Source organism: Arachis duranensis, chromosome 10 (assembly GCF_000817695.3).
Source record: "Arachis duranensis cultivar V14167 chromosome 10, aradu.V14167.gnm2.J7QH, whole genome shotgun sequence".
In the NCBI taxonomy this organism is placed as follows: Eukaryota; Viridiplantae; Streptophyta; class Magnoliopsida; order Fabales; family Fabaceae; genus Arachis; species Arachis duranensis.
In genome coordinates this window covers 17,140,695-17,165,078 of record NC_029781.3, presented here as the reverse complement: position 1 = coordinate 17,165,078, position 24,384 = coordinate 17,140,695, and the positions used below count along the sequence as shown (strand labels likewise).

The 24,384-nt window shown below is 37.6% G+C and overlaps 2 protein-coding genes across 2 annotated transcripts; one reads left to right on the top strand and one right to left on the bottom strand.

Moving 5' to 3' along the window:
- Positions 1-398: 398 nt before the first annotated feature.
- LOC107469300 (uncharacterized) lies at positions 399-5,720 on the bottom strand. Its single transcript, XM_016088680.1, has one exon. The coding sequence runs from the start codon at positions 5,718-5,720 to the stop codon at positions 399-401; it is 5,322 nt and encodes a 1,773-aa protein (XP_015944166.1).
- A 10,040-nt stretch (positions 5,721-15,760) lies between these two features.
- Positions 15,761-22,673, top strand: LOC107469306 (solanesyl diphosphate synthase 3, chloroplastic/mitochondrial). Its single transcript, XM_016088686.3, has 12 exons — positions 15,761-16,226; positions 16,859-16,945; positions 17,259-17,339; positions 17,463-17,534; positions 17,848-17,982; positions 19,326-19,412; positions 20,116-20,187; positions 20,297-20,382; positions 20,611-20,743; positions 20,976-21,065; positions 21,270-21,368; positions 22,202-22,673. Exons 1-12 carry the CDS (start codon positions 16,092-16,094, stop codon positions 22,379-22,381), a joined length of 1,257 nt encoding a protein of 418 aa, XP_015944172.1. The 5' UTR covers positions 15,761-16,091; the 3' UTR covers positions 22,382-22,673.
- The last annotated feature ends 1,711 nt before the right edge of the window (positions 22,674-24,384 follow it).

Genomic DNA, 24,384 nt, shown 5'->3' with positions numbered 1-24,384 from the left:
TTAGCCGTTTTATTTTGGCTTGTGATCAGTGACCGTATTAATCGTTTGCTCGCGTTGTCGTGATAAACTTTTCCTTTTTCGTCTGGTCGTGTTTCCGTTTCTATTAACCGTTTTTGGTTTATTGTCGTCATATATCAATGGCCCACGGTATTTCGCGTAGTCGTTACGATGGTGGTTGACGGGTTCCCGGGGTGATCAGTCCCGGGAACGTGCGTCATCGTTGGTCGTGATGGGGTGGTCTATCTGGAAAATTGAGTGACAAAACAGGAGAGAAAATTTGCACAAGTATATCTTATTCGGTAATCGTGTAAAGGACTCGTAAGTCGCTATGAGAAGTTCAAAAGTTAAATTTGCAAATTGACTACTTAGCTAGCCTGGTCGGCTTGTCGGGCCACTCTCTAGGAGTAGAATCTTCTTAGGTTGTCCGCGTTCCACGTTCTCGGGACTTCTTTGCCGTCAAGCCTTTCCAACTTGAATGCTCCTTTTCCCAGCACTTTTTTGATTCTGTAGGGGCCTTCCCAGTTCGCCGCCAGCTTGCCTTCTCCGGGGGTCGGTAGGCCGATATCATTTCGCCTCAAGACGAGGTCGTTCGGCTCAAATTCCCTCTTGATCACTTTGGTGTTGTAGCGCAGAGCCATTCTTTGTTTTAGCGCCGTTTCTGTCAGATGGGCCATTTCCCTGGTTTCATCTATCAGGTCTTTTTCTATGGCTTCCTCCACTCCTTTCAAAAGCAGCCGTGGGCTCGACTCACCGATTTCTACGGGTATTACTGCGTCTACCCCGTACGTTAGTCGGAAAGGAGTTTCCTTAGTGGAGGATTGTTCGGTTGTTCGGTAGGACCAGAGGACCGCCGCGAGTTCGTCGGCCCAAGCGCCCTTTTTATTGTCCAACCTCTTTTTTAGCCCCGAAAGGATGACCTTGTTGGCGGACTCTACTTGTCCGTTTGTCTGAGGGTGTTCTACCGAAGAGAACCTTTGCCTTATACCCAGGCCGTTGAGAAATTCCGTGAACTTCTTGTCAGTAAACTGCGTGCCGTTGTCTGAGATGACGACTTCTGGTATCCCGAATCGCGTTATCACCTGCCTCCACATGAATTTCCTGCAATTGGACGAGGATATGCTAGCTAGTGGTTTGGCTTCTATCCATTTGGTGAAGTAGTCAATTGCGACTATGAGGTACTTGACTTGCCCAGGGCCGACTGGGAAGGGCCCTAGGAGGTCGACTCCCCATTGAGAAAATGGTCGGGAGGTCGTTAGCAAGCTTAACTCGGAGGCCGACGCCCTGGAAAAGTTGGCATTCTGTTGGCACTTTACGCATTTTTTGACATACTCCTTGGAATCCGTCATCATCGACGGCCAGTAATATCCGGCTCGGATTAGTTTCCTCGCTAAGGCCTTACCTCCGATGTGGTGCCCACAGCAGCCCTCATGGACTTCTCTGAGGACGTAGTCCGTCTGGTCGGGGCGTAGGCACTTCAGTAGGGGCTGGTTGAGCCCCTTCCTGAACAGCTGTCCTTGGATGACGGCGTATTTGGCTGCTTCCCTCCTCAATTTCGCCGCATCCTTTTCATCACTAGGGAGTTTACCGTGTTCTAGGAAGTTGGTGATGGGGTCTAGCCAGGAAAGATCTAGGGTTGTCATGTGCAATGTGATTGCCGGTTCTCTTGCCATGCTTTGGATGAGGGATCGGTTTCCTTCCCTTGGCTTTGTGCTGGCCAACTTTGATAGGAGGTCTGCCCGTGTGTTCCTTTCTCTAGGTACGTGGTGGACCGTGACCTCTTCGAACTTTTGGCTCAAGCTCTTAACCTTTTCCAAGTACTTCTGTAGCAAGGGGTCTTTGGCTTGGTAGCTACCGTTTACTTGGGAAGTGACGACTTGGGAATCGCTGCATATTTCCAGTCTTCTTGCGCCGACTTCTGCCGCTAGGATTAAGCCTCCTATAAGGGCTTCATATTCTGCCTGGTTGTTCGAGATGGGAAACTCGAATCTGACCGACTGTTCGTATACAACCCCAATCGGGCTTTCCAGGATGATCCCGGCACCTCCGAAGGTCTGGTTGGAGGCTCCGTCCACATGGAGCTTCCACCGTGTACCCACCTCTTCGCTTGGGTCTCCCGTCACTTCAACTAAGAAATCCGCCATGGCCTGCGCCTTGATGGCTTGCCGGGGTTCGTACCGTATGTCGTATTGGGAGAGTTCGATGGACCAAGTCATCATTCTTCCCGCCAGATCGGGTTTTTGGAGAACTTGCCGGATCCCTTGGTCCGTTCTGACGACAACTTGGTGACTCTGGAAGTACTGTTTTAACCTTCTCGAGGAAGTTAGAAGTGCCAAGGCTAGCTTTTCCAACTTGCTATATCTTAATTCTGCCCCTTGCAGGGCCCTGCTTATGAAATAGACTGGCTGTTGAGCTTTCCCGTCCTCCCGTACCAGAACTGCGGCCAGGGCTTCGCTTGTTATAGCGAGGTATAGGTATAGTGGTTCCCCGTCCTTTGGCTTCCCGAGAACGGAAGGTGCTGCCAGGATTTCCTTGAAGTGCTGAAAGGCTTCTTCACATGCGGGTGTCCACTCAAATGCCATCCCTTTCTTCATGAGGTTAAAGAATGGTAGGGCCTTTGTCGCCGAAGCTCCGAGAAACCGGGATAATGAGGTCAGCCGTCCTGCCAACCTCTGAACGTCCTTGATGCAACCCGGGCTCTTCATCTGGAGTATTGCCTGGCATTTCTCCGGGTTAGCTTCTACCCCTCTCTGAGTTATCATAAATCCCAGGAACTTGCCGGCTTCCATGGCGAAGGCGCACTTGAGGGGGTTCAGCCGCATACCGTGTTGACGGAGGGACGCGAATACGCTTGCCAGGTCGTTCAAAAGGTCGTCAGGTCGTGTTGTTTTTGCCAGGATGTCGTCCACGTAAACTTCAACTGTTTTCCCTATGAGGTCGTGGAATATCCTGTTCATCAGCTTTTGATATGTTGCCCCCGCATTTTTTAAGCCGAATGGCATTACCTTATAGCAGAAAGTTCCTCTTGGCGTTATGAACGCCGTCTTGTCTTCGTCGGGACGGTGCATCGGTATCTGATTGTAACCGGAGTAGGCGTCCATGAAACTCAAATACCGGTATCCCGCCGCGGCGTCGACGAGTGCATCTATGTTGGGGAGGGGGAAGCAATCTTTGGGGCATGCTTTGTTAAGGTCAGAGTAGTCCACGCACATTCTCCACCTGCCATTGTGTTTTCTCACCAATACCACATTCGAGAGCCATGTCGAGTAGTCCACTTCCCGTATGAAGCCTGCTTCTAGGAGGCTGGCCGTTTGCTTAGCTACCTCCTCTGCTCTCTCCGCCGACATCTTTCTCCTTCGTTGAGCCACTGGGCGTGCTTCCGCCTTGACGGCTAGATGATGTGAGATGATTTTTGGATCTATGCCCGGCATGTCGGCTGGTGTCCAGGCGAACAAGTCCCTGTTGGCCCTTATCATTTCAATCAAAGGTTCCTTCAGCTCGTGTGGGAGGTTCTTGTTAACGAATGTGAACTTTTCCTCTTCGTCACCGATTCTAAACTTCTCCAGGTCCCCTTCTGGTTCTGGCCTCGGCTTGTCCTCTACTCTGGCATCAAGGTCGGCTAGGAACACGCCGGATGCTTCCTTGGACTTCTTTCTAAGGGAAAGGCTGGCGTTGTCACAAGCGACCGCCGTCTCGAGGTCTCCCTTTATGGTGCCTATGGATCCGTCATCGGTAACGAACTTCATAACTAGCAGCTTGGTGTTGATTATGGCTTCAAAATCATTGATTGTTTTTCTTCCCAAGATGATGTTGTAGGCTGTAGAGTCTCGGAGGATTACGAACTCGGCCATCGCCGATCTTCGACCTTGGATTTGCCCTACCGAGATTGGTAGGGATATGACTCCGTCCGGTTTGATGAAGTGGTCGCCTAACCCGATAACCCCGTGCTGGTGAGTTGTCAGGTCGGCATCCTTTAGCCCTAGTGCGTCGAACACGTTGCGGAACATGATATTTGAATCGGCTCCTGTGTCGACAAGGATCCGTTTGACGAGGCCGGTTCCCACTCTGGCCGTTATGACCATGGGGGGGTTTTCCGGGGCGTCGCTGAACCATTGGTCTTCTGGGCCGAAAGAAATGGATGGAGGTTTTTTAGAGCTTTGCATCGGCGGGGTTGAGATCGTCAGAACCTTAGCGTCTTTCTTGTGTGCCGATCGGGATTTTGGCGCGCCGTTTTTTGCCGTTACCACGTTTATCACAGTGAGGCCGTGGTCTCTGTCTTCGGGTTCTTGTCGCCGCTTGGCCGGTGGGGTTTTGCCTTCCTCGTTTTGATCGCGATAACGTCTTCTCGGTTCCCTGATGAGGTGGGAGAAAGCTGCCAGCTTTCCTTCCCTTATCGCTTGTTCTAGTGCATCCTTCAGGTCGAAACAGTCTTGCGTTTGATGGCCATAACCCTTATGATAATCACAATAAAGGTTCTTGTTTCCTCCCGTTCGGTCCTTAAGTGGTCGGGGCTTCGGAAGAATCCCCTTCTCAGCTATTTGCTGATAGACTTCCACGATGGGGAGGGCGAGTGGAGTGTAGTTTGTAAATTTCCCGACTCGAGGGAACGGTCTAGGTGCCTTGTTTGTTGCCTCCTCCCTAACTTTTTCTTTTGCTCTTTCCTCGTTACCTTGTTGCCGAGCCTGACCGTAACCGGGCTGCCGCTTATTGGCAGCCACGACTCGGCTGACTTCTTCGTCGTTTATGTACTTCTTGGCCACCGTCTGGATTTCATGCATTGTCCAAACCGGTTTCGTGGTAAGGTGTTTTCGGAAGTTCTCGTTGAGGAGGCCGTTTGTCAGGCAGAGACTGGCCACGGAGTCGGTTAAGCCGTCGATTTCCAAGCATTCGTCGTTGAACCGATCTAAGTACCTCCTGGTCGGCTCTCCTTGTCTCTGGGTTATCCCTAAAAGGTTGATAGGGTGCTTGGCCTTTGCTATCCGCGTTGTAAATTGGGCCAGGAATGCACGGCTGATGTCCGAGAAACTGTAGATGGAGCCTTGAGGGAGGCCGTTAAACCATCTGATCGCTGGCCCTGCTAGGGTCACCAGGAAGGCGCGGCATCTTACTTCGTCCCCCACTCCCTCTAGATTCATCCTGGCCTCGAAGGCCGTGAGGTGTTCTAGGGGGTCTTGAGTTCCGTCATACCTCATGTCCGTTGGTTTGTCGAAGTGTTTCGGCAACCGGACCTCGAGGATAGATCGGTGGAACGGGGTGACGCCCATTATTACAGGTTGTCGTGTTCTCTCATATCTCCCTTCCCCGTCCTCGCGACCTCTCGCCGCTCGGCGGGTTGTTCTGCCGCGGGAGTAGATGATCGTGTCATTTCGCCTTCTCATTATGGGTGACTCCTCCCGCGTGCTCTCCGCTTCCGTCCGGGATGCAGATGTACGCCGCGGGCGGCTTCTGTGAGAGTCTTCCTCCTCACTCCCGGGAGACGGGGTATAGCTGGGATCGGTAGACCGTCCCTCCCGCTCCCGGTCGGCTAGCTGTCGTTCTAGGTTCTGGACTCTGTGGCGTAGCTCCTGCATTATTATGGCGCTGTCGCCGCCCGTTCCCCCAAACGGTCGTGTTCTCGTGTGTCGTTGGGGGGACCTCCGCCGTCCCCTTAGTGAGGCGACGGAGGCTGCCCCCTCCGCTCCGGCTGCTCGGGCTTGGTCGCCGGGACCCAGCACGACTTCCATTTAGGCAGGATGTCCCTACAGACGGCGCCAATGTTCGGTTGTCGGGTTCCGGACAGATCGGGTGAGCTGGTGTAGGGGTGAGGACGCCTTAGCTTTGGTCGCACAGGTTGCGGGTCCGCCGAGTAGCCGAGCACTTGTCCTGGAGAGAGGATAAGGGGGGGTTGCCACCTGCAAAGACACTCCAACGCTCAAGTCAGCGATGTGCAGGCGGGCAGAATAATGAGGTGAAAGGATATGACGTACCTCGGGGGAAGAGCCAATCTTCCCCTTATATACATGCCAGTAGTGGGCCCCCTCAGGAGGTCAGGCCCATATCCCCAAGGACGCTGTCCTATAGCTACGTGTGAGCCGTACGGGACGCGTGTCCGGGTCGGTTGAAGGCCGCGTGACCGGGCCGGGTGGAGCTCGGGTCGGGTTGACCCGCGGGGATCCCGGGCCAGGCCGTAACAAAATCTATTATAAAAAAATACTAATTTCACCTGAAATTCATGGTCCAAAAACATTTTTGAGTCTTGACAGTTAATTGAATTATTTAATTTCTCAAAAATTTCAAATAATTTTAACAAGAAAAAAAAACTTTTCTCTATTAATGATATAGAAAGTAAATTATTTCAGATAATAGATATATATAACTTGATAATAGTGCTAAGTGCTAACTTAGGACCCTGAAGACTATTTTTATTAGTAAAACATAAAAATTTCAGCTTTTTGCATATATAAATGCCATTTTATATTTGTTTGGGTGTTATTATTTTGATAAAAAAAGATTTTTTTTATTTTTTAATGTGTTTGATAAATTTTTAGTAATAAAAATAAAAGTATTAGAAAAATAAAAAAATATTTTTTTTGAAAAACTACAATTTACATCTTTTTCTAAAAGATTTTTTTCTTAAAAAAGATGTTTTTTACATAATAAATAAACAAAAAATATTTTTATATTGTTATATACAAACATAATTAATAGATAAAAAGATTTTTTTTGTATGAAATTTTCAAACATAAAATTACTTTTACTTTTTTATAAGATCTTTTAAAAAAAAAATTTTTTAGAAATTCACCTAAACAAACAGTCTAGCATATTTAATCAGGAAAAAAAAGGGACACATACCCACTATCATAAGCAATAAATTTTTCCAACATCAGGCATAAGCTACTCTACAACAATGACAGCAATGAACTAAGGAGGAAAAAAAAATAGAAGATTAATCTACTATTTCAACTTCATATCGGAAAAAGATATTGATGCAGAGTAAAACTGCAGTTTTTTCATAAATTTATCAGAGACTAACGTTTATCAAGATCCATTTTATTTCTACCTCACCCTCCAATAAATAAATAAAGCATCCGACCCTCATCATTATCAAATATCAACCCGAGTTAACACATTCAATTATGTCTGAGAACTAATTTACAGGTAAAATTACCAAACCTCTCCCTTAAAATTAACTATAGTTGTGGCTTAATTCAACTAAATTTGTGACAAAATAACTATAAGAATCAATCTTCATGTTAGCTTAACCAATATAAATAAGGAATTAGAACATGAGAGTTCTATAGGATATGTCCACAACCATAACATTTGTGAATTCTCCTAAACCATTTGGAAGAATCAAACCACATATGGTCTTGTACAATAAAAAGACGAACAATCTCTGCAAGTCAAATTAAAGGTATACATAAAGTTTTTTACTCATTAAACGTATAAATATAATGATCTAGAGCTTCTGGCATAAGCACTAGACACCAAAGATGTTTGGACTTTATTAGTCATGCTGAATTGTTGAGTTCACCAACTGTCCTTTGTAGTTTATGATCGTCGAAGCTCCCTTCATCATGTAGAAATGTTGTCTTGGCTGGTCCCACAATTTTGAGGCAAGATCTTTTTTCGCTACAACAAGTTATGACACAGATTTCTTTCTTACTATGTAATGCAAAAATAAAATAGTAAATCCACAAGCAGAACATAAGGGATACAAAACCTATATTACATTGTTATTCACAAAATTAAGAATCCAAAAGAGGTTGGACACTTTCATGAAAGTTTCAATAATAATCCAAAGATGACCAAGTAGCATGCCTCCAAGATCTATACTTATCCAAGATACTAACAAAAAAAACAAAGAGCTCAACAAGAACAACGGGGACAAAGACAGAAATGATGATAACATACCTTTGAATATAGCGCCTATTAACCCCTTCCTCCAAGCCGCTTCCGACACCTTGATAGCCGAATCCACGCACACAACCTTTTCCGATCTACGCTTAACAGGTACGCCGCCAATGACTCACGGACGCTTGTCCTGGATTTCACCTCCGAAGATGACCGCCGGCCACAAAGTGAGACCAAGAGCCTTCAAGAAAAACCACTCAATCCGACTCACTAAACTTACATTCAACTAAATTCCCTGTTGAAACTCTGACTATATTTTTCAAATTTTTTTAATTTTCTTCAATAATTTTTTTTCCAAATCAAAATTTTAAATTTCTGATCTCATCCTCTATTACTATTATCAACTGTTATTAGTTTTACTGTCATTAGTGAATTTACTGTATTTCATAATATAAGTGTTTTATTCAAATTTTTGTTCCATTGTTAACAACAAATAAATCAACAATTTTCGAGTTTTGTTTCACAATCTTAATTTAAGGAGCGGAAACGACTCCTTTTGTGGGTATCTCAAGGTCTCAATTGTAGTTTCGAAAGTAAAATTAAAGATGAAAAGAAAATATGCAAGGTGCCGAAAACAAAGTAAAATGCAGAAATTAAAAGAGAAAGAAAGAAGAAGATTAAGAAGAATAAATAAAAAGTAAAGAACTTTGATTAAAAATAGAAAAAAAAGTACAAGTTTGAGTTCAGACTTTAGAGGAATTACTTAAGATTCTCAGTTTTACTCTGTGATACCAGGGAGGCCGAGAGCGTTTTTGAGTCTCTAAGTATTTTTCAAGAAGAACCGAACTGATTACAATGTTTTCCTAAAATTTTATTTATAGACTAGCCTAATGTCAGCTGACAGTTACTTTTTGTACACCACTTGCGAAATTTTGAATTGCACTCGTAACTGTTCCCGCACTTGTTTCCTTGATGACCGTCATGTACCCTATTTGGACACTCCATGTTGATAACTGCTCCTGCATATCGCACGTCCAATAATTCAGGCTTAATTCAAATTTTGAATAAAAATTGCTTCTTTGCTAGTGAATTAAAAGCTTTCCCTGATATATTGAATCTGGTTTCATAAGTTAATAATAATATTATCTTATATTTATTTACTTAAAACAAATTATTTTTTTCTTAAGTGATAATAATTTTTTGCCTAACAAGATGCCCTTCAAGATTTCTCACTTGAAGATATGCAATGATTGAAAGTGAGAAAACTTAGTTGTTTATTGACATTTTTCTTATTTTTGATATTGAGAGTCAATTGATATTTTAGACACATCTGCTTGACAGATTAAATGCCTACTAGTAATAGACTTAACAGAATTTTTAAGTTTATAAAATTTTCACATTAATAGTTGAACTGTCAATGGGATCTATTCTTTTGTATGAAATTTTTAGGTGTATCAAATGATATCTGTTCTAATTTTGACACATTAAATGTGTATCAATTGATCTTTGTTTTGACCTTTAATGTTTCAGTTAAGAGTTTTTTGACACACACTTTCATTGTTTTAATTGACACAATTTTTCTAACTTTAGAAGTAACAGAAACTTAACTTCGTGAAGTCCTTTCTTTCATATGTTAAACTCTAGGTGTCAATTAAATTTGATAAAATTTCTAATCCTATAAAATCTCCACACTAACATTTTAATAGTTTTGACTCCAAACACTAATAGACTCAACATAATTTCTAAGTCAATTAGGCTTTTGTATTTATGGAGTACATACCCAAATGTCAATGAGAGATTATTTTTGTCCCAAATTTTAAACTTGATGCCTCTTTTTTTTTAAATAAGACCATAACAAGGTAAATAAAAGTTAGAACTAAAAGACAAGAAAGAAATAGAAATTTAAAAGATAAGAAAAATGAGAAAGAGAAGGCAAAGACGATTAGGATGAATAAAAAAGAAAAAGAGATAGAGAAACAGAGCAAGAAGAGAGAAAAGAAAAAGTAAAGATCAGAATGAAAGAAAAAAAATGAAAACCAATAAAAAACAAAGAAGATGAGATCATTTTTTATCATATTTTTTGTTTATCAAAATCAAACCCTTATTTGCAGATAAGTTATTCATCTTATACTTCAGAAATTTCTTTTTGATCATCCTCTATATGGCTTATTTAATGAGATATTTGATGAATATTCAATCTCTCTTTTATCATCTCTTTATACTTTGCTTCTTTCTCAGCTTTTAACTGTTCAATTTGTCTAACATATTCAGTAAGTTGAGTCATGTCATGATAGTGTTGATTTCAAGGTTCTAAAAATCGGACCGGACTGGTCGGTCGAACCGGTTCAACCAGAAACCGGTAGTGTAACCGGTTCGGTCCTCCTTTTATAACCGTTCGAAGGAAAACCGGTAGAAAATCATCAAACCGGCCAAAAATTGGCCGGTTGGACCGGATCGGTAACCGGCCGGTTCGGATAAAATGGCGCCGTTTTTAAACTTTGTAAAAAAAAATGAAAAAAGAAACGGATCCACCGACCCAGTGATCCACTCGTTTCGTGACCCAACCCCCTCTTCCCCCAATCATTCATTCATCCATGTTCTATAGAACTCTGAATGAAAGAAACCCTAGCCGCGTTGTCCTCCGCCTAGCCCTCCATCGTCGCCGCCTAACTCAGCTACTCAGCGTCGCCGCCTAACCCAGCTCCTCTTCGGCTCTTCATCTTCGCTGGCTTCTCGGCACGGACCCATGTTAGTGGCTTCTCTTCTTCATTTTCACTTTGGTCTTCTTCTTTAATTTTTGTTCCATTTCTAGTTTTTCTTCAAGTCTGTTCGAGCCTTGGAGCAGCTCGTCGTCGACTCGTTGCCACTCTCCAGAACTCAAGTCCTCTCAACCAAAGAAAAAGTTAAAAACCCTAGACTCAGCCGCTGTTCGTCTGTCCGTCGAGCCATTGCCGTCGTCCATCGCACGCAGGGCTGCTCTCTCGTGCCATTCTAAAAATCTCCAACCCCTGCTCTCTTCTTTTATTACTGATTATTTGATTGTTTTATGTTAATTTTTTTGAATGATTATTTGATTACTGATGAGCTATGGTTCTGTTCTGTTCCTGTTTTGTGTGTTGTGATTTCGCTAATTATTAAAGGTCTTATGATAATTGATTATTGAATGTCTTTTGATTATTGATCATGATTACTGATGTTCTGCTGTGTTGTGTTTTACACTTTTACTTGACTGTTTTTTGTTGTGCTGATGTTTTGTGTTTTATGCTTTCTTTGTGAAGTGATGTGCTGCTGGAAATTCAATTGCTGTTGTTTTGTGTTTGTTATTCACTGTGTTGTGACTTAATTATGCTTAGATGGTGATTGTCTTCATGATTTGGTTTACGTATCACAAGAGGAGTCCTTCTACATGGTCCACCTGGTACAGGAAAGATTTCATTGGCTCAATTATGTGCTCATGATATTGGGATAATTTTTTCCAAATAAATGGACCTGAAATTGTTACCCAGTATTTTGGGAAAAGTGAGCAAGCATTGCATGAAATTTTTGATTCAGAAATTCAAGCTGCACCTGTTATGGTTAGATTTTTTTTGCCCAAATAAAGAGTTCCTTAATTTCAGAGATTGTGTTGTATAAAATAATTTTAGATATTGTTTTGAGCTTCACATATCTTTGAGCTATATATCACATGAAAAATAGTTTTTGAAGTTATTCATTCAAGTCTTAATATTAATCTTATAGTGCTAATTTTTTCCTAAGTTTCGGGGGTATGTTAAATGTGCTAAGTACATATAGGATGTAATGTTGTTATTTGATCTATGTAATGGATCCCATTTAGTGGGATGAGGCTCTCTGTTGTTGTTCTTGTTAAATTGTTGGCTGGTGGTCATAAGGAATTCATGTAGGAACTTTGGGTTTCATAATGTTATTATTAATGTAATGTACCATACTACCATATTCTTTACAAGCATAATGGGGGTAAAAAATAAAAGGTAACCATTTCACTGGCTCTAATATATTGCATGGGGGTTATGAACTGCTATAATTGGTTGGTTTGTTATTGTTGGTCTCCTAGTGATTTCTTAATTGCTCTTAGTTAAGGAGATTATTATTTGGCCGAGTTTCATGGTATAAGTTTGGAAGATATTTTAAGATATATATTAAACTATAATTATATTTTAGGATGTTTATTTATAATTTATTTATTATTTTATTCTAAAACGGTTTTTCCGGTTGAACCACCGGGTTAGACCGATTGGACCAGTGAACCAGTAGCTAGAGCGGTTTGTTTCAGAGTCTGGAACTGGAGTACAGCATCTATTTCTCATGTTTTTGAATCTAGACAAATACTTATCAATTGATTCTCCGACATTACATTTGATGGAGAATAAATCACTTAAACTAATTCTTAATTCGCTACAAAAAAATTATATATGAAAACCTTTTTCTAATTGCCTCCAAGAGTGAATCAAATTTGGCTTTAGATTAGAAAACCATATAAAGGCATTTCTTGTTAATGAGGAGGGAAAGAATTTCATATTTAAATACTCATTTGATGCCACTTCATTGATTTTGACAGTATAGCTAGCAATGTGCTTTACTGACCATTTTTTATCTTCCTCAGAAAATATAGTTAATGACTTAGGAAACTTCCATCTCTCTGGTAATTCAGTTTGTTGGATAAATTTAGGAAAATGAGACATAAACTGAGGTTGATTTGTACATCCAACACTAAATCCCAATCTTTTTAGAATTTGTTCAATCACTTGATTGACATCTTGCCCCCCAATATTATTTTGCCCAAGTCTTTCTAACATATTATCAGCATTTTGACCATGTCTAGACATATGAACATTATAATTAAAAATTGCTCCATCATTTTGGTTGACATCATTGAATCCTAAACCATAGTTGTCATTTTCTTCTGAATTTACCACAGTAGCAATTCTATTAACTTGTCTATTTAACTGTTCAATTCTAGTATTTGTGTTTTTTAAGAAAAGACTCAAAACAGTCACCATTTGATGAGTTAACATGTTTACTAGATCAGGGTAGCTTTCACCCATCTGTTGCCTAATGTTTGCTAAAGATTCGACAATTTGACTAGATTGATTAACAGGCATTGCTCTTGACCTGTCAGAAAACACAGGCCTAGAATTTTCTACCCTAGTAGCAGTAGGTGTAGTATAGTTATATGCGTTGTTATTTCCTGTGTTAATAGCATGTGAAAAATTTTGTTGTGATATGTGTGAACCTGACACCCCAAAAATAAGTACACTTGACATGCCATATGAATTTTGATAAAGAAGATTTTGAAAAGTTGAGTAGAGAGGCACAGGCAATCCTTGTGTCATCATGGGGGGACATACGCCGATGACAAACCATAAGGTGGCCACCCTATGGTATTTATGTGAGTTGCATTTAATCCTGGAAAGGCATGGCCAACGCCATCATGCCTCACTGACAGTAAGGTAGGCTCTGCGTTTGAAATCACGGGAGAATTTTCGCATTCATTTCCTCTAATCTCATCACTGAAAGTAGAAGATGCTGCAGGAAGTATTTGACATGTCAATTGACGCTGATTTCCTTGGCTCTGGACGCACGAACTTACCACTGCGCAACCACATGCAAATTCAAAACTCTTGATTTTTCTTTTGACAAACTACAATCTATTGACAAGATCCCACTGGACGTGCCAATTTGTTTTACTTAAATTTTTGTTAATGTTTAAAATAAAATGTGGGTGTTTCAATGTCACAATTGTAACGTCAAATAAAATTAAAAGGGATAAAAGTAACAAATAAACATATAAATGCAAGGTTCCAGTGGTGAAATAAATTGCAGAAATTGTAACAAACAGGAAATTAAAAAGAAGATGAAGGAAGAAACATGAACGTAAAAGAGAATAACAAGTAAAAGTAGAGGAATTTTATTAATAAAAACTGGAAAGAAACAAATTACAAGTGTTTGAGTTCAGAGGAATTACTTCAGATTCTCAATTTTACTCTGTGATACCAGGGAGGTTGAGAGCATTTTTGAGTCTCCAAGTGTTTTCCAAGAAGAACTGAACTGATTACAATGTTTTTCTAAAGCTCTATTTATAGACTAGCCTAATATCAGCTAACAGTTACTTTTTGTACACCACTTGCAGAAATTTTGAATTGCACTCGTAACTGTTCCCACACTTATTTTCTTGACGACTGTCATGTACCCTATTTTAATGCTCCATGTTGATAACTGCTCCTGCATATAGCACGTCCTATAATTCAAGCTTAATTCAAATTTTGAATAAAAATTGTTTTTTTACTAGTGAATTAGAAGCTTCTCCTAATATATTGAATATAGTTTCATAAATTAATAATAATATTATCTTATATTTATTTACTTAAAATAAATTATTTTTTCTTAACAATAAATCAACTACAAATTCCCACTGTTTAGCCACCTTAAACACTTGACCACTACAGAAGCTCCTATTTATTTATACCTTGCCTAACTGCATGATTCTCTTTTTTTCTCTAACAAAAGCATGAAGTCAAAATATTTTAACACTCATCCTGTCATCCAGATGTATTTTCTGATTCCTGAAAATTAAGAGCGCAAAGTACTTAATTAGATCTTGAAATGCCTAATTGTTGTTGTTATTGGAACACAAATATTAGACAAGTACTAGACAAGGAAGCCATTTAGTTTAGATTTGAATTCTCTAAAGTTTGAATTTAACTTTAAAGAGTAAAGTGTGATTTCTCACCATTGATTTTATAGGTGGGACCAAAAATAAATATGAAAGAGACTATTCAAGGGTAGAAGATTACACTTTATTCTCTAAAGCGAAATTCAAACTTTAGAGGATCCAAATCCATTTAGTTTATATATTTTAACAGGGACGTGTTCATGGATTGGATTACATATCTACAACGTTTATCCGAATCCGAATCAAAAATTGTGGATATAGATTTGATCTGTAAAGTTATCGGATCAGATCCAATTCTCACACTAATAGAATCGGATTGTGGGTTTTCTATAGGTATCTGTATATCCGCGTATTTACAAAAATAAAAAATAAATAAATAAATATTCTTTCTATATTTTATTTCAACTAATAATTATCATATATGTTGTATTATTTTAATTTATTATTTAAAAAAATATGTTCAATATTATTTTAAAAGTAAATATATTTAAAAAAAATAAAAAAATGAATTTTATAATTTTTTAATAAAAATAAATTTTTAAAAATGTTTTTGCATTTTACAGATATATTCGGTCCGATGTACGGATCGGATCCAAACTTAAAAACTGTGGATATTGGATCCGATCCGATTTGATAATTTTAGTGCAGATCGAATCAAAATTTTGACTATATCAAATCCGATCCGCATCCACCTCTATATTTTAACGTAGTATTTTTGAATTTATTATTAGAAACAAAATAAGAACATTGATGGCAATGAAAAATAGAATAAAATCTATTGAGAAGAATTGGCTTGAAAAATAATTAGAGAATAGTGTATTTGGAAGAAGTAATAGAGTGTGCAAACAGGGATTCTCAATGGAAAACAAAAATCAGAGCGAGGGTAGCTAAACTAAAAATTTGGATTGAAAATTTAGATCAAAAGAGTGAAAAAATGAGAACAAAAGAATGATTTAAATTTTAAACAGTTTCAACAAGAAATAATATTAAAAAATATAAGAAAAAGGCACGTTAATGAAAAAAATAAAATAAGAGAGTTAGAAATGATCAGACTTACTTAAAAATATTTAAGTGAAATGATTACTATAATAACATAAATTCATTTTTACATTATTAAGTATAATTTGATAAAAAATTATATATATATTTAATTATGTAACGTTATATCAATAAAAATAATAATTTTTTATATTAATAACATAAATAATTATCTAAAAATATAGATATAATTATGAAAGAAAGTAAAACTCCAAATAACTGTGAGGTTCATAACTTCACACACCATCAGAGACCAGAGACTAATTCTTCTCCTGCCGGTAGCTGCTGTGTGCTCTTCTCTTCTCCCCAATCCATCTCGCGACTCCTCCCTTTTCTTTTGTGCGGAACGCGCCGCTACCTAAATCTTACGGCGGCCTTTCTCGCCGGCCACGCCGACGTCCGTGTTCCATTTCCGTGCCGCCTACATCAGCCTTAGGTCAGCCGGCATCCACCAGTAACTAACAAGGGCGGTCGTGTGTGCTCTCTGCCTCTCTTTTGACTGTTAACTTCAACTGCCCTTTCTTCCAATAGGATGTCGTTTTATCGCGGACTGTCACGGATTTCGAGAAATCTCAGAGGCGGCGGTAGCTTCAATGGAAGTCGGTTCCATAGTCTCCAATTTCTTGCTTCTCACAAACACCACTCGTCTATGGGCTCTACTGAAAAGGTAAATGTCTTTTTCCTGCTTTCGACTTTGCTTCGTGTTTGTAATTAGGATCTAAAAGTAGTTAATTCCTTTGAATCAACTCATTGGAACGATTGGAGCCACGTGTAAATTTGGAATCGGTTTATGTTTTCTGAATTTTCTATTATTATCAATAAGCATAATCATAGTGCTTCCACAATGTTTGGTTTCAAAATCGCAATACTCTAATGATTAAATTATTACTTCCAATATAAGATGGATTAGGCACTTCATACCTAGATGATTATTGTAGGTTCATATTTGTTCACTAGTTTGAAATTGATATGAAGCAAATCATGAATAGTGGTTCTTGCTACAGGAGTCAGGGTAAGTGGCGGGTTAGACCAGTGAATTTATTTAATGCTTCTTTTTAAATTGTGAAGTAAGGGGAAATGATTGCGATTTAAAGAAAAAATGAATACCTAGCTGAAAATAGTTATGTTAACGAGAAGGAATTTTGAATTTACCAATTATGGAGATTTATTTTAAGTGGTTACAGTTTGTGCTAGTTTTAGAATATTATGGCTGAGGAAGATTGATGCTATTGAAACTTGGTTGATTAACAGAGTAATTGGAGAAATCTACTTTACTAATGCTTTAATTGTGAGATGCAGGTCAGAAGTTTTGTTTTTACAAAGGGTCTGCCAGCATTGCATAGTAGCAGATATAAAATCCATCAACAAAGCCACTCCATTTCTGAGGTTAGTTAATTTATGCACACTGCTATACTGCTCTGAATCCCATTTCTTATAGTTTTAAAGCTATATCATATTTCACTTTCTTTACATAGAAGCTTTTACATTGCAGAACAGAATTCAAAAAATCTGTTTGAGTTGCTACATTATTTGTAGATGTTCTCCAGAGAAGCTTAAACTAGTTCGACTAGTAGAGATTAACTTATTCATCATACCTTTTAAGAATTTAATTGGGAATGTCTCTTCAATCTTACATTTCTCAATGATTTTCACATTCCTAATCTTCTATTGAGACATATGTACTGTTGTTACTTGTCAGGATGAACTTGATCCATTTTCCATGGTTGCTGATGAACTCTCACTTGTTGCTAACAACTTGCGAGCGATGGTAGTTGCTGAGGTATTAAGTTGTTTGTAAGTTTTTTATTTACTTTTAATGCAAATGCTTGGAAGTAACAAAAAATTTCAAAACTTATTTCTGTTTAAAGTCAGGTGTAGCTCATGGTGAAATTGAATATGACAGGTTCCTAAGCTTGCCTCAAGTGCTGAATACTTCTTCAGAATGGGGGTGGAAGGAAAAAGATTTCGTCCAACTGTAAGAATAGTTTTAAGTGTAATCTGATCTAATGGTTATTCTCTTATCCAAAAATGTTTTCTTCTATGTTTTATAATATTGGAATTTGGAAATATTTGGGAAACCTAAATGTTCAGACTGTGCGATGGACAAGGGTTTTACAAACTAAAACTCCAATTTTTCCTTGTTTTAGTATTTCTAAGTATCTAGATGCATTATTGCCATATTTTACTTTATCAATTTTATGTGGAAAGTGGATTTGGCATCAACATGTTTCTGTTGTCCTTGATGCTTTCATATACAGGGTATGGTTGATGTATGTATATCTCTGCAGGTTTTATTGTTAATGTCAACAGCATTAAATCTATCAACACCCAAGCCACCTCATCATTTCGACCAAGGAGGCAGTGTTGCGACAGATCTACGCACAAGACAGCAATGCATAGCTGAAATAACAGAGATGATCCATGTGAGTCCTTCAGAAAATGTGCTGTATTAAATAAATGATACTTTCTTGACAGTGTTGATTCTCTTATGAATAAATAGAACTTACATGGTAGTTGGTTATTGATCTATATTGTTTCTTTGGCTTATGATTGTATGATGGAATTCCTATGAAATATAAAATAGATAAATCAGAACTTATTAAGCTCATTAATTTGTAGGCAGAATTGGAAGAAGAAATGTCTTATACTTAAGTTTGCACAAAGCATGGAATTGTGTTTATGATCTCTGCCCGCAGGTTACAGTTGTTTTAAGGGAAAATTCATTTTTTTAGGCTGAGTGCGAGATAATTTTATGAATGTGTTCTAGGTTTAGCCATGTGTGAAAAGTATTGAAAGATAAGTGTGACCATAAGATAATGCATAAACAACAAGAAAAACAACTCAGCCTTTTTTTCCCCACAAGGTTGAGTTGGCTATAGGGATTACACAATACCATAGTGTTTTGTTGTGAACCATATATCAATTTACACCATTTATAATCTAATTATCTTTTAATAATTTCACCACAGTTAGGTCTTCCTCCTCTTTCATCCATCCAGTCTCCTTTTTCTGGTATCTGTAGGTCTCCTTTGCACATATCCAAATCACCTAAGCTGAGATTGTACCATCTTTTTAACAATATGTGCAACCCCAACTTTTTTTATCACGCATTCATTCCAAATCTTATCTCTTCGTCTTCTAGTATGCCCACCCAGGCACACATCCAATGCAACATCCTCATCTCTGTCACATAGCTACTGTGTAGTTTATTTTCTTGTTCAATTTTTACCGAACAATCTTAACTCCCATATAGCAATGATTAGACAGTTGTGGAGTAAAATCTATCCTTAAGCTTTAGTGGGAATTTTTTATTTTTTTTAAAAGAAATAATCTCAAACAACTTTGATAGCATACCTCCATTTTGTCCATCCAGCATGAATTTTATTTTATTTACATCTCCATCCATTTTGGTTTAATCACTTTATCCATTAATTACTGTTTTTTTAATATCTATAGCAAAAACTTTTCATTCAAGCCATACATGATCATGTTTCCTGGTCTTTCTATTTTCCCTTAATAAGACAATAAAATTACCTTTTGTGGACTTCTGTCTACTAAAATAGCTGCCTCCTGCCACCTCTACTATGAATGAGTTAGTGTTGCTTAAGTCTTTGGGGAGAGTACCCAGTGATATTAACTAGTTGTTTTGTTGCAATTTGACTCTGTCTTTTGCTTGTTTTATTTATTCGTAATGTTAAGTTATTTATTTGTTTTGGGAGTTGGGGGTGGATTTCTGCCAAACTAATGGTGTTATAATTTGCCACAGGTGGCTAGTCTTCTTCATGATGATGTTCTGGATGATGCAGACACCAGGCGTGGTATTGGTTCATTAAATTTTGTAATGGGCAATAAGGTATATTAAGTTGTGTTCATATTACCTGCTTAGTATTTTCGATCTGTTCTCAAATGTTTAATGATATTTCCATAGTTGATACAACTTCTCTGAGATGGTTGCTTTTCTATATTCTTTTTAGGGGAAAGTACCAAAATTTCTCCCCATTTTTGAAAGCACTAACAAAAATACCCTCCACCTTTGATAATGACAAAAATATCCTCAAAATGTTATAAAACGCGACAAAATAACCAAAAAGAATATTATTTTTTTTATAAGTGGAAAACGACTTTTATATTTGGCAAACCGCTTATGTATTTGAACCAAAATTTTGTATGAATTTTCGGATAAATTATTTATAAAGTACATACAAAAAAGGTATCAAAATTCAATCTCTAGATTTTTTTTCATTTTTTAAAGGTACTGTTGGCCATTAACAAAAAAAAAAAAAATTCGCAAAAAAATATACATAGCATAAAATCTCCAAATTTTAAGGATAAAAATGTTTCGTGTTTCTAATCATCCTTGCAAAACGCTGCATCAAAATCTGATCTCTAATGCACATTTTGAGAGTATATATTTAACCTTAGGTATTTTTGTTGCGTTTTAAAGTATTTTGAGGACATTTTTAACGTTAACTAAAGTAAGAGGTGTAATTGTTAGCGTTTTCAAAATTCGGGGCGATTTTGGTAGTTTACCCTTCTTTTTGTAACTTTTGATGCAGTTGGCAGTGTTGGCTGGGGATTTTTTGCTTTCTAGGGCTTGTGTTGCTTTGGCTTCTCTGCAAAACACAGAGGTAAGACCCAAGGCATGTGGCTGATATTTTGTATAGTAAAAATATAAAGTTGAGGAAAATAGTTATGGACTTAACACCTTATATTTACCTAAGGACTGTACTTCTGCAGGTTGTATCTTTGTTGGCAAAAGTTGTAGAACATCTTGTAACAGGAGAGACCATGCAAATGAGTACGACAGCAGATCAGCGGTGTAGGTATGCGTTATATTTGTGACGACTATGCTTCTATGGTCTCTGTACACAGGACCTGTACGTGGGAAGTTTATATTCATTCTAAATAATTTGTACCACTATATCTGAATTACTTATGGCAAAAGTTAGATAGATAGTAAAGTTTATTTGATTTTCTCTTGCACGAATACATAATTAAGGGCAAGTCTTGGACGCGTTTGTTGGATTTCTAACAATCGTTTATATTTTCAGTATGGAATATTATATGCAGAAGACATATTACAAGACAGCATCATTGATTTCAAATAGTTGCAAGGCAATAGCCATCCTAGCTGGCCAAACAGCAGAAGTTGCAATGCTTGCTTTTGACTATGGAAAAAATCTGGTTTGTATACTTGGGTTTTCATTTTTAAGTACATGTTACACTTTTAAATACCGAGTCTTTACAGAAAGAAAGATATTGCATTTAGCCTTTAAGATGTGCCCTTCATTTTATCTGGCATCGGAGCAACATTTCAGCTGATATCTTTTTATATACCAGTCCTTGTTTATTGTGAATGTTTGTGAATTTATTTTTTTCTGGACAGCACAATCTGACCCCCTTTCCTCTTTTGTAGGGATTGGCGTTTCAGTTGATAGATGATGTGCTTGATTTCACAGGCACATCGGCTTCCCTTGGAAAGGGTTCTTTGTCAGACATTCGCCATGTACTTTCAAATACTTCTGATTCTTCATTAGTCCTCAGTTTTTATCTCCAATCTAGTTTAAAATATTTTGATGAAAAGCATATGAATCCACAATTTGATCATTTTGTCAAATGCATTATCCATGTCCATTCTTGTTTCCGATGACTTGATTTCTGCCTTCCTTCGATACTGAGTTCTTGACCCACTATTTATCCAATTTGGTAGGGAATTGTAACTGCTCCAATATTGTTTGCAATGGAGGAGTTCCCTCAGCTGCGTGCAATTGTTGATAAGGGCTTTGACAACCCTGACAATGTTGATATTGTAAGTTAATGTGACTGATTTCATCAATATTTTCTCCCTTCGGAAAGTAATAACTAATAACTACCGTGTTAAGACAAAGCTCAATTTTGACAGTATCTCCATTGGAATAACGTGTAAATATTAAATAATCCTCTGGGCTTAGAACCATGAAAAATACTTGTGCCTATTTTGTCCTATGGTTAAAATTTTAATTAATTTAATTAAGAATTGGGATGCAAATGGATGAAAAGTTTTGATAGCTTAATGTCAAGGATCAACTCTCCCCAAGCTTAACGTATTGCATATGTCCAACTGCCTAGAAAGCACATTTATTTGATAGGTGTTCGTGTCAGCCACTTGAAGACCCCTGTATGCTAACACATGGCACATGCATCCATTATAAAATATCTGATATACCATAATCATTTATGATGAACAAGTGTTCATATTATACTTCTCAATACAACTTACAACTTTAGGCTGAATAGATTATTGATAAGTACCAGGAAGCCTCCAACTATCATATAACGTAACTTAGCAAGAGCAAGTATGCATGTGACATATACCAAGATTCTTGGCACCTCAAAAAGTTTCAGATGCATTGAGCTGTAGCAAGTTCTGCTATGGCATTGAGTATAATTTGTAGTCGTTAATTTGAAGTTCATTTCATTCTTTCTGTGATCATGATATCATGTTTTTGCATCATGCGGGTTGACGTGCAGGCTTGTCATTTTAGCAACAAATATATTAGGGTTATCTTGGAAAGTTCATAGTTATGTATTGTAATTTCTCTTTTTTTTTTTTTTTTTTCCTGCTAACATGTTTAATGTATATTTGTATATTTGCAAATATAGGCTCTTGAATACCTTGGAAAGAGCAGAGGTATACAAAGGACAAAAGACCTGGCCATAATGCATGCTAACCTTGCAGCAGCAGCAATTGATTCCTTACCAGACAGTGATGATGAGGAAGTGAAAAAATCAAGGAGAGCCCTTGTACATCTTACTCAGAGAGTCATTACAAGAACCAAATAAAATGAGAACATTCAGGAATTTTAACAATTATTCTGTTTCAATTTTTCAAATTTCTATACTTGTTCCCCCAAAATTGAGGGGAAATAATTTGTTTTAGGACCAATTTCGTTATTCATAATGTTCCTTAGGTTTAATTCTTTTTTAAGGCTTGATAGTTTCCCTCTATTTTTAAATAGGCCTTTATAATTTTAAAAATTTTGTAATCAGAAACTCCTATAGTGAATAAAATATTGTAATCAAAGTCCCTTCAACCAAATGATTGGTATGAATAATGTCACTTCAACTTCTAACATCTTTTGCTCTATCAAATGTCGGAAATTATATTTTGTGGCAGTGGGAGTTATGTTTTCCCACAAAATGATGCATTTTAGTGTTTCACATGTATAGGGTACTGCAGGAATAGAAATGACTATTTCACTTTTTCAATTTTTAAATTTTTAAAAAATAAAAATTAGTAGTCATGATGAAATTGCTCACTCACGATTTAGATTTATCCGCTATTCTGGAAAAAGTTTAGAAAAACCCCAAAAACTTTGTATTTCACACAAAACTCCTAATATATATATATATATATATATAAAGTGAATACGTGACTTCTGATATTTTTTTCGTGATACAAGTTAGGCCCTCTGTTAAAATCTATCTTTGGAGTTAACAAAACGTGAATACGTGACACATTAAAATGGTGATGTGTCCGTTAAGTGCTAGCTTAGATTGGCATATTAATGAATCATCCAATCTGACCCTTGACAGTTTTTTAAAAATATAACTTCGTCTCTTTCAATTGCATAGAACATGAGCAAATCCTAAGTGCCTCTTCCTCTTTGCATAGAACCTTAAGTGCCTCTTTTTCCTTGTGTAGAACTCTAACAGTGCTACCACCGTGAGCCATGGAGATCGTTCTGGCACCTACGCGATTCTCTTCTAATCTTGCACAAACTGAACCCAGATAGGTTCTTCCCAAAATACCCTAATTACAATGTAAGTATTGATTGATAATTTTTTATGAAGTTGATTGTTTTATATATTTTTTAAATCTAAAAGTTTATATAATTTTTTGTATTTTTTGCGATCAAAATTTTTAATTTTCAAACACCCATCCCACATTGCAAGTATTTCAAGTGGCTAGATGTATTAGTTGAAAAAAATACTGATAAAAGCAATACTTCCAAGAATATTATTTTAGTAGAAAGGAGATTGAAAGAAATAGAACATAGAAGAAATTAGATATGGAATTAGATTTGAAAATTCAAAACAAAATTGGATCCTAAGATGGTAGATATTACCTCAAATATTTTAGGCTTATAATTTTGGGTATAATTAGTATCATAATTGCATTAGCCTTTAAGACATGCCTTAAGCAGTTGTCATGACTTTATTTTTGACATTTTGCGATAATTATGTTGCTGTGTAATGCTTTTGAGATATAACTAAACCTATATAAGGTTATATTTTTATGTTAATGAATTTGCTATCGCTTTAATCTAAAATCATATTATGTTGAAAGAAATTAGATTATATTATAAATGTGTAATCACATTTTTTGATGGATGAATATATAAAAATTTGGATTGAGGTATGGTCCACATCATTGCAGTAGAATCTAGAATGCTCCCTAATAGTTCACTCAAGTAGTCTTGTATTTTACCGTATTGTTCTCCTTTCCCAATTACTTGTTCCCTTGCAGCCTTTAAGACTCTTGTGATCATCTTGTCATGGAGTTGCACGTTAATACTCTTGAACCATGTGCACCTTAGCCTCTTTGAATGTCAAGTCTGGCTGAGTTTCCAAAACCTTAACCAGCTTGCTTGCAACCCACTGTTGGTCGGCCTGATTAGAACCAAACTTCCTCCCACACATATGATTATTTACAAAAATTTTGATTTGATAGCAATAATCTCTAGAATTATATGAGGTATAGATTAATCACATACATCTATCTTCAGTACACGTCGTCTTAATTCTTTCTAATTTGTTCCTAATATATTGACATTTCTTTTTTT

Excerpts from the sequence above, each read along its gene's own strand:
- LOC107469300 (XM_016088680.1), bottom strand. The coding sequence starts at position 5,720 with ATGGAAGTCGTGCTGGGTCCCGGCGACCAAGCCCGAGCAGCCGGAGCG.
- LOC107469306 (XM_016088686.3), top strand. The coding sequence starts at position 16,092 with ATGTCGTTTTATCGCGGACTGTCACGGATTTCGAGAAATCTCAGAGGC. Across the intron at positions 20,383-20,610 it reads ACAGCAGATCAGCGGTGTAG|TATGGAATATTATATGCAGA; the intron begins GTATGCGTTATA and ends TTATATTTTCAG. Across the intron at positions 21,369-22,201 it reads ACCCTGACAATGTTGATATT|GCTCTTGAATACCTTGGAAA; the intron begins GTAAGTTAATGT and ends TTGCAAATATAG.